The sequence below is a fragment of the Atta cephalotes genome (assembly GCF_000143395.1).
Source record: "Atta cephalotes unplaced genomic scaffold scaffold00019, whole genome shotgun sequence".
Lineage (NCBI taxonomy): Eukaryota > Metazoa > Arthropoda > Insecta > Hymenoptera > Formicidae > Atta > Atta cephalotes.
The window spans coordinates 2,516,211-2,527,948 of NW_012130083.1; the positions used below are offsets into that span (position 1 = coordinate 2,516,211).

The window sequence follows — 11,738 nt, forward strand, 5'->3', positions numbered from 1 at the left end:
TTTTTTAATTTTTAATTTAATTTAATTAAGTTTTAAGTTAATTAATTTTAAAAATTTTTTTTTTAAGTTTTTTTACGTTAAAAATTTTTAAATTTAAAATTAATAAGTATACTTTTATTTAAATTAATTACTTTTTTAAATTTAGTATCTCTCTCTCTCTCTCTCTCTCTCTCTCTCTCTCTCTCTTTCTCTTTCTCTCTCTCTCTCTTTCAAGATATATATATTAAACTTCTTTTTTATTTTTAATCTTATTACTTTACTTTATGGTTTCAAAAAGAGTTATCTGATCAGTAAAAAAGAATTGTAAAAAGAAAAAAATAAAAAAATGTTTAATTTCCATTTATTTCAAATATGAACATATGAATTTAATTTTATAGAATAAAGTCGCTTTCTGTTGATTTTACAGAATCCTTTAATTTATGCTGATTTTTTTATTGTGTAAAATGTGACAAAACATGCATTCTTAATTATTCATTCTCCGTTTTCAGAGTTTTACGTGGAATTTAGGAAGACCAGTGGACGAGGCAGAAGTGCTACAATTGGCAGTTGTATCGCGCGGAGTCCTGAGAAATGAAAAAGTTGCGGCGAGATACGGATTGGTATTGCAAACAGTGGTGCGCGAAGGGAGGATCCTGATCTCGGATTCCCTGGTTGACCTCAATAATAAACCGCTTTCGGTACGTTTCAATATCGAAGAGATATAACTGAATAATCACCACGATATATTTCGCGAGATACATAATTGTTGCATGACTCAAATATCGCGTGTTCGTTACCACCTGCAAAATACTATATTTTTAATAAAATTTATAAACGTATCTTTTCTCGCTTTTTTAATATTTTCAATTGTCGATAATAATTTTATCTAATATACATATATTTGTTTTATAATTTATTATACAATATGTTTACAATTATATTGCGAATTTGCTAAATAGCAAGTAACTTCAGAGATGGACTTACAATAAAAATTCTTGTTTAAAATAACAAAGTTGACATCATTGTTAAGTGATTTAGGCCTAGGCTACGTTCTTGTGTAAAAGAGAAAAATTAAAATACGAATCATTTACAATTCAAATGCAGAGAAACAAAGAAAAACTAAAAAAAAAAACCCATTTAAAGACTTCCACGTATATTTCACTCGTTAAGGCAACAGAAAATCTAATTTAGTCGAAATAGCAATTTAAATTTTGCTTCTTGCCTCCAAGCAACTATATTAATTGTTTTTCGTCTCGGGAACATTTCCGCATGAAAAGTACTTATGTACGTGACTGACTTTTGTACCATATAACACGTAACAGACAGACGCATTCATTGTCAATGTCAGTGTATCTGGGTAAGTATGTATTCTAAGTGCATTTCTCTTTCTGCGCCATACTTTCTTTCTCTTAAAAGGATAAATAAATATATTACGCGTATAAAATTATAATCCTACTAAATAATTGCGTAAAATGTTTGATAAATTTGACTTCTGTAATCTTTTAATTTTAAAATAAAAAGTTCTATCTTTAACTCTCGATTTTCCTTCATATCTTCATATTAATTAATTAAAAGACTCAGAAAAGTTAACAATGTATGTTACTATAATGATTACAACTTTCAACCGACAATAAAATTTGTTAACATGAGAATTTTTACAAAATAATATTTTCATCATAGTTACTAGAAAACGCAAAATTTTATATTAGTCACTTCTCAAGTTTATTTATAAGTAACATTTAACGAGTATTATTGTTGCACGTAATTATTCATACAGAACAGAAAATTGTGAAGGCGGAAATGTCATCATAAATTCAGAACGAATAAATTGTTACTAACTAAACATTGTTAATAAAGTTGAAATTACCTTCTATTTTATACATTCTATTTTTCTCATACTTTTTTGATGTGATACTTTAGCTGGACAATCATTGTAATTAAATACGAAAGTTTCTATATCTTATAAATCAATACCTCTCAAGCGTTATATCCCATGATTGCTAACTTCTCAGCAAAATATACACATTGTAATCCTTTATATACAAGCTTTCTTTCTATAATTCTTTCTGAAACTTAAGATATATTAACTTCTCTTTGTGAATCTTTGAATTATATTACATCAATTTTAGCTATTATCATAGAAAGAGTGCATCAGAGTAGAAGAACAAAATTTACGAACAATCTTTTAACAGGCCTTAATAATTTAAATAATTTAAATAATTTAAATTACATTTTCCTGAATCATTTAAAGATAGTTTAATATAAATTTGAATGTGCTGTTTGGTAGAATAAAATAATGAATTTATTTTAGTAAGCGAACAAAAACTTACAATTCAATTGCAAAACAAATTTCGATATTCCACATTTTGCATACAAGTTTTGAAACTTTATCTTTACAGAATCATGAAAAAGTATTACAATAAAAAATTTTCTTTTATTATTTTTGTAAATATTATTATCTTTCACAAATAAAAAAAATATTAAAAATATTCGTTCCATACAGTTTCTCTATTTTTTGAACTATTGAGCAAATAAATTCATTTTTTGTGTGTTAGATAACATTTTTCAAATGATCCTGGTGATATTGGAAATCGCTAAATATTTTTAGACAATCGTATGCACTTTCTTTTTAGGTTGCTCTAATTTATGTTGTAACATTATTCTAGTTGTCATCGTCATAGCGAGCATGCATATCACAAAGAACAAAGTGCATGATACTTCTTATTTTCTTTAAGCGCACCGATTATCTCTTTTATCGATTGAACCTTCTAATGCGGTATTGTTATGTATATGTAGGCGGTGGTGTGCTTCGAAATTCGATATAATCCCCCGGACGGAAGCTGCAGCTCATACGCGGTCTCGGAAATAATGGAGGACGAGCAACAAATGTTGATCGACATCGAGCAGAATATCGCGAACCTTGAGAGGAGTCTCGAGCAAGCTAATAGTAGTTCGACTAGTGGGAAAAGAAGAGGCTCTTGGCATACTCCTGAGAAAACATCGAAAAGAGGCTTCTTACCAAGGGGCACCTCTTTGTCAACTGGCGAAAAGTCACCCGACACTCGAAAACGGTGAGTGACACCGATTGTTACTTAAAATAAAATAATATGTATACGTTATTACAATATACAATTAAAAAATTTAACTAAAAAAATAATCTTGATATACATATAAACAATCACAAATTAATACAATATAATATAATTATTAGGAAGTATTCTTTTTATTTGCAAAAATATAAAGTGTTAAAATAAAATATTTATTAATTTTATAATTTTATTTTTAATTTCTTGCATTTAAAGTTTGGTTCTAGAAATATCAATTTTCCAAATTGTATTTCTGAGATCAATACTTTCTTTAAAAATTAATAAACAGTTAAAATTTTTTCATGTATATAATATTTTTATAATGTTACTATCATTTAATGTAAAATTTTTAATTAATAATTTATTATTAATTAATTTATTACTTAATAAGTTTTTTATTTATAATATTAAAATATATCTGCACTGAAAAAATATTGAAATTATTCTAAAAATGAACGGAATAATAAAAATTTAAATAATAAAAATAATAAAATTTCGTTATTCTTAAAAAAAAAATTCATAAAAAATCAAGAAATATATATTACCTTATAACATAAATATAAATTTAGCAATTTGCAAATTATATAGATGTAACTTTTTAAAATTTACGAAGTCATATATTATTTAATTTTGTTCATATCTTGTTAAAATTTATAAAACATTTCTCGTTCAAATTAAGCTCTCACTACTTTTAAAATATGCAAATAAGTCATGCACATTCTTTATTCATAAAATTACCTTCGCTGGTGTAATCTAAATCCATCTTGCAGCATTTGCATTCTGTAATAATGCCATCAAGGCGATTATTAATGTTGTAATAACATTGTTTTTTGAGCATATATATAGTAACAATGACTCATCTAAAATTGATCAATTTATTATTTAGACACAATAAATTGTCATGCTAATTTTTTGCCCCAATACAAGTAGTAATACCTAACATATATCGTAAAAAGTAATATACTTATATCAAGAGACACGATAGTCTTTTGATGTATGTATATTACTTTTACGATATATATTAGATATTACTACTACTTGCACTCGGGCCAAGTGAACGCCTTGTACACTTTGTTACAAAAAGTTTAATAATATATTATTTAAAAGTTACGTTTAACTTCTAAGCTAGAACAAAGTTATAAAATTAATATAAGTACATTTCAAAATTACTACTGTTCCATAATCTTTTTCCCTTCTTCAGTTTTTTATAAATTAATTTTGTATATAATTAATGTTGTATATTAAGTTCTATCTAAACATAATTATAATATTACTCTATATCTGCAGAACTAAAATGCAGCTTTTACAACACAATAAACACTAAATAAACAGTAGTCATATTAATTATAACATTTAAGCAGATTATGAAAAAATAATTTTGGTTGCTCCCAGATTGCAGCACAAACGATAAGATATCGTATTTCACGATCTCTCACCTATTTCATAATCACTTTTTTTTTTTATGCAAATTGTGTTTGAAATATAAACATAATTACGAGATATAGTTACATTATTCCTATGTTAAATTACATCGAAATATATTCGATATACTCTCGGAGATGTACGAGAACATACCGCCGAGGAGGCTAACGCAAACTATATGTATATGTTAAAATTATTCATATATTGGACTATGTATTACATTTATGTTGAAAATTGATAAATCTATTTAAAAGACGAAATTAAATATTGAATGAACAACAAATAACACTAAACCAACGAGAAATACTATAAAATTTTATAATTTTTTATTCATAAAAATATATATTTATTCATAAAATCCATTTAAAAAAAATTTTTTTATAATAAGTATTCTTGACTTCCACTTTCTATGTAAAGATTATGCGTTTCGTGGGTTTTCTCCGTGTTCAGATCCATTCTTAGAATGCCAACGTTTCGTGAACCTTGCAGTCCACTTCATTAAGGCGAAAAGCACCCTGATACTGAGCTGTTCCTCCGAGCCGTTCTTTTTTAGCTATTTGTGATAATGGAGGGGGGGGGGGAAGAGGAAGAAGAGAATTGTGGATAGAAGAAGTGAAATTGATCGATCTTCAATAACCGAGAGAATAGTCTTCCATATTTTATTTATGTTGTCATTATCTCTATTTAGATTGTTAAGGTTTTTGTATTTCTATGGCTTCTCTATACTGGAAATGGATTTCTTGGAAAGTATAATGTAATGTTGGCTATCATGATCGTTTTGTCAAAATCAGTATTTGATCTTGTTTCGATATTCTGACAATACCGACTGCGTGGCGTGTTTTAATCTGACATCACGTTGATGTTCTTTTATCCATAGGTTGACCGGTTTCTTCAATGTATACTTGTCCGCAGGAACAAAATATTTTGTATACTCCGGAGCTGAGTGGAGGTCTTTGATCTTTAAGATTTCTTAAGATTTGTTCTATTTTTTTAGATGATTTGAAAATAGTTTTTGTGTTTGTTTAATATCCTGCCAATTCAATCTGTTCCTTTGACATATGAGAGAAGGATAGGATCTTTTCGTCTGGTTGTGTATCAGAAGCCGTTGTTTTGTTTATATATGTCATATTGATTATTTTGATTGTCTTTTTCGTGTCCATTTTTCTGTAAGACTAGTTTTAGGTGGTTGAGTTTCTGTCTGTAGATATTTTTTGTCAGAGATGGTGAAAGCTCTATTGTACAAGTGAGTTGATTGCTGACTGTTTTTGTGCTGGGTGATGGTGCGACTATGCATGCAGGTATCTATCTGTGTGTTGGTTTTCTCTACACTTGATGGTTTAAGGTACCGTCAGCTTTTTTAGAGACAAGAACATCTAGGAAGGAATTTTTCGTTTTTCTTTATATCTATAGTGAATTGAATATTTGAATATTGATTGTTGAGGAAAATAAAGAATTTACGGAGTTCAACTCTACCATGTCTCCATATCACAAATGTGTCTACATAACAGAACCAAACTTCTGGTTTTTTGGATGTTTTCCAGAGGGCCTCTTTCTCCATGAAGATGTTAGCGATTACAGGAGAAATAAGAGAGCCCATCGCCGCTCCTAAAGTTTGTTCATAAAATGGTAAATTAGTTGTTATTGGAGAAAGAAAAAGAGTAATATAGAAATGGTCTGGAGGAACAGCTCCATTATCAGGCTGCTCCTCGCCCTGATGAAATGAACTGCAAGATTCACGAAACGTTGACATTCCAAGAAAGAAATCGGAACATGGAGAAAATTCGCGAAACGCGTAATCTTTATAATGCATAGTATTGTAGTATTACATATACTATATTTAGCCATACTTGTCTATTAAAATTTCTAATTTTATCTCTGCGTCTTTGTACGTTTATATCACAGTTTAATTATCGCTATTTAATATAAAATTCATGCATAATAATTGTAAATTGAAATACAGATTGTTAAGTTTCTCTTTTAAAATTATTATTTAAATCACGTATTTATATTCCAAATACCATGCAAGATGTAATTACAATATATTATACCGTATAATTATACCGTCCTATTACTGCTGATTTTATATACAAAAATTGAAGAATTAATCGATCGTTAACTGACAATCATGAGCGTTAAATAACTACAATCATTTATAGTAAAATAATAATTGAAAATTAATATTAACATGTATTTTCACGCGCTTATAAGAATATAAAAAATTAAGAATTATTATATGAATGTGAAAATCATAATTATGATTTTCGCACATAGATACATATTGTACATAAATATAATTGTACATAAATATAATTGCAGAACATGAAACCTCTATCTTGAAACTTGTTCTTTAAACGTAATTTTTCAGTTAATTTAAGCTTAAAACAACACGAAAAGAAACTACAAGATATGTTATATTCAGGAGTTTCGCATCTCATGTTCTTTTTCACGAGATATCTACGCCGTGATATACCTTCGTTAACATTTACTTTCACATATCAGCAAAAGCATAAATAAATTATATTTTATTATTTCCTATTTCGTTTGAACTTCATGAAAAACAACGAAAACATCTTATTTAGCAGAAATTTATAATCACATAATTTTTAACCACTTCAAAATAAGTGATATGTTATCGACCCAATTATTTTCTCTTTTATTATATTATTTTTAATATAGAGAATGTTTACCTACGGGACAAATTCCTCAGGGGATAATAGATTTTCAAAAGAATTAATTAAAAAATTTATGTTCTCCGACGTATTTTTAAATAGCTACGGGTTCGGTCACACATGATGTCTGACAATACTGATCCTTCGATTTTATTTTTACAAAAACAAAAAACAAAATATAGATTAAATATTTCAATGCTGCCGTGCAATCGATTAGGTACCTTACGAAAGTACTGACCCATAAAATACATAGTTGCTTAAAAATACGTCGGAGAACACAATTTTTTTTAACAAAAATTGATTTTTTTTAAATAAGATCCTGAAATATGTATTATTTATATGTCGAGATGTTTAAACTGTATTTAATTTTTTTTATTTAAATGATTAAAATTATAAAAAATTGTATTTTTAGAAAGTTTGCTCATATCACGTTCACTTTTTCAAAAATTTTGCATCCGATTAATATTTCATTAAAATTTATTTTTTACTCTTATATTCCACAAATTGTATTTATTTTTTACTGCACTTAAATTTTCATTAAAAATTTTAATAAATTTTGAATAAGTTGTTAATTAAAGAGATTCATGAACAATTTTGATGAATTTTCTACAACTACTTTAATTACTAATTAACCGGCAGCTCTCATTATTAAACACTGTGTATTTATTACGTATAAGCGTCATCGAAACGTGAAAAGATTGCTCAATAAGAGCGATAGAGCGTTCGATAGTGTCGATGATGTCAGTGATGTGTTAAAGTTCGTTATCACGACGATCTAGGCAAACCTTTTTATCATAAAGGTCAGAGAAGACAAATGCGAGATATATAATATTATTTTTGTACATATGTACCCTGGGCGTTACGTAAAATATGAAATAGATGATTTATTGTTATGAGATTCTAGTATAAGACAAGAAATATAAAATATATAAATAACTGACCATCAATATTGTTATAAGTATCTTAAATAAACCGCTGTAAAATTATTTTGCAATTAAATTGTAAAAATTAATCTGTCAGTAAATTAAAAATGTTTGTAACATTAGCAATAACTAAAATTTTTAGTTATTTTTAATATTAAGAAAGAGAGAGAGAGAGAGAGAAAAAGAAACAGAGAGATGATGATAATGATGCAGCGTTATTAATTTAAGCGTACCAGGATAAGAAATTCTTAAGAATTGAGATTTTTGAATCACATTAAAATATTAATTTGACATAACAAAAGTACAATAGAAATAAATCAAAAATGCAATAAAATAAAAATAAAGTAAAATAATAAATCATACAAATAATAAATCAAAAGTTGAATACAGGACAAAGAATATATAAATTATGAGGCATTGAATTTAAGCAAAATCAATATAAATGTTACAAAAGTTAAGTACTAAGTATTAATTATGAGCAGCATAATCGAAAAGTTTCTTTTTTGATATCCTGAAAGCGGATGCGCACGTCTGATGATATCGACAGCATAATATCTGAAAAACTTTTTTGAACAACAAAGAAAAAGAAAGAGAGAAAGAAAAAAATTAAATTAAATAATATTACAAAGTTTTAATAATTTTTTTTGTACAATAGATATCTCATTATAAAATTTTAAGCAACTTTATAACGAATAACTTTTTACTGCAAAATTTTTTTGATCTTGTTAAATGATTTCATATTTTTCTATTTTCTTTTACCTTCAGAATGAAAAGAGGCTGTGGTTATACTGTTCCATGTAGGTATTACTAGGATCTTATCCAGACGCGTTGTAAAGAAAGCTATTTTTTATGTCTCGCAAGAGGATTAAACCCTCCTGGGAACGCCATGGCAATTCCTGTCACTACCTCTCAATACGAGAACGTAATTCGTAATCGAACGTAATTCGTGATCATTGTCCATACGCGTATAAGCCCATGATATATTCTCGTTCGTAAAATCACCCACGATTTTCCCTCGTTTTAATTGACAAGGATCGAAATATTAGCATACGGACATATCATGGGACCCGAGTCCTTCATCAATTTCAGCTAATAGTACAACAAATGTTTCCACCAACAAATTGCAAAAAAGAGAGAATTTGTAAATTACATTTTATATTTTATTTATTTCATTTATTAACATTTCATAAAAATATTAAAAGTTTGAATAAGTAAGTTTCAAACTCCTTGCTGGGCTTGTAATTTTGTTTAAATTTTTAAAACTTACTTTTCCAAGCTTTTAATAATTTTATAAAATATTAATAAATGTATAAATATTAATAAATAAAACGTAAAATGTAATTTGTAGATGTAAACATTGTTTAAAGTTATTAAACATCTAGCTAATATAATAACATAACTATCTCTTTATATTCGCTTTGTTTTAACTACTTTACTTTTAACAATATATAAAAATTAAAAACTTATCGTTCTTTCGAAATTTTTCATTTTGACAGACTTAGCTTACAGATTAAGAGATTTGAAATTTAATTTGAACATTTTGCAATATCAGGTATTTTTAATCCGCCGTTGTATGTGTATACGGTTATTGCGGCTTAAAGTGAGTGACGTCATCGGGTTGGGATCACTGAAGTTCTCGGTATGCAACGGCAAGAAGCTTGACGGAAACGATATAAGATGTTAGAAACCCACTTTTCGAGTCACCTGGAAAAGAGAAAAGTTATATTTACGTTGCGAAGAATAATACGAAAAAATAAAATCAAAAATAAATTCGTTTCTATTAATATTAGTACATACTTAAATCAGGAAATTAGTTTTTAAAAATATTTAATAAAATTTATTTCTCTCTCTCTCTCTCTCTCTCTCTCTCTCTCTCTCTGTTTTGCTTGCAACATTAAACAATAAAATGTTGCAAAAGAATATGAAAGAAAAAAAATATAAAATAAAAAAGTATATTTATTCTAAATATTATTTTAAATTATATATTCTAATTATACTATATTATGTTTCAATCTCAAGTCGCATAACAGATAATGATTTTTAGAAAACATCTTGCCTCTAGAGATATTTCAAACAGTATTTGGTCTTTAGAAAAGTGTTTATTCTCTGGTATATTTATATATTGGATTCCTTCATGGATCCATTTCCTTTAGGAGTACTACTTTGAGAAGCGTGCGTTCCCTGCTGAAATTGGGAAAGCAGAGACCCCCACGTACTCGATCCTGTGACAGCAATTCGGAAACGAGAGAACTCCTTGATAGACGGGACTCCAGCTGTCCAACTTCAAATGAGCCTTCACGAACGAATTCTATGACATCCCTCGAAACAAATGCGTCCGATAATGATAATCAGCTAAGCGCCAACCCTGAACAGGAGGAAGTAGTTGTAAAGCCGGCCAAGAGATCCAAACCCAAGGTTGTATAATATCTCTAATATCAATGATTAATGATTTATGCCACGCTACATATGTTTTATTAATTAGAATGCTAAATACAAAATTTGATTTATTTATTATCGTAAACCGAGCAATATCTTACACAATAGTATATTGAAAACACAAAAATTTTAAAATAATTATTGTATTAAACAGAAGTTTTGTATTAATTTTATTTTTAATATTATAAATTGCATATTTAATATCTTTTTCCTATATTATATTTTTCCATAAGTTTATTATTTAATGTTTATATCTTTACTTCTTTAAACCTTATAAGATATTGCAATAAGAATGTTATTTACTGTTTATTTTTTTGTTCTGATGATAATATTGCCAAATGAATGTTTTTAGAGGAAACGTAGTTCTCGCAAAATAAAGTAATTTCAAAACGTCACAGCAAATTGTATTAAATATTTTACGATAACGCTGACGCTGCAATTATCCGTAAATGACGACGCAATTATCTTTCAATGAGATTGAGGTCGATCTTAAAAGGGCAAACTTAAATTATAAATTAAAAGAAGGGCGCGAAAGAAACTTTTATACAAAATTATTTTTTTTTTTTTGCAACAACCGGTTTCAGTATCATGGCCATTTATGCATGATGTATTGTAGAAGATATTAACATTTCGCACATGCATGTAATCATTTTACGAAATAATACATTTTATGAAGTGAGAGTTGTTTCTAAAAATATTTTATATTTATTTGATATATGTATGAAGTTTGACAAGATATATCATGATTTTCGAAACCTCTATAGATTTTCATAAAATCGTATTTTTGTGTTTCTTTTGTTTCACAATTACAAACTGGTTTTAGTAATTAGTATTTCACAACACTGCTACCATTTAGACTTGTTATGGTTAATTCAAAATTTGTTATTTAATTTTTAATTTTTGTGCTCTGTTTACTGCGCTCTGTTTATTGTGCACGCTTATAATCAGTAGTCTTGTTCTATCATTTTATTTATTATTCAATTTAACTTACTTTTTCCAATTTTTCAAATAAAATTAATTTTAGTTGTTTTATTAATTTTAAATAATTAATTTTTAAATAAAATTCATTTTTTATCTGTTATTATTTTTATTATTTTATGAAAATCACTGTCTAGTAAGCTATCTTAATATCAAAATATGATATATTGTAATAAAGATTGATGCACACACACGCACGCACGCACGCACGCACGCACGCACGCACGCACGCACGCACGCACGCA

At 27.5% G+C, this 11,738-nt stretch overlaps 1 protein-coding gene across 1 annotated transcript in view; it reads left to right on the forward strand.

Moving 5' to 3' along the window:
• The window catches only part of LOC105619026 (otoferlin-like), a 50,645-nt gene that overhangs the window by 19,618 nt on the left and 19,289 nt on the right, over positions 1-11,738 (forward strand). Inside the window, 3 exon segments of the mRNA XM_012200554.1 lie at positions 489-677; positions 2,776-3,050; positions 10,233-10,494. Of these exon segments, the coding sequence (XP_012055944.1) occupies positions 489-677; positions 2,776-3,050; positions 10,233-10,494 (726 nt within the window).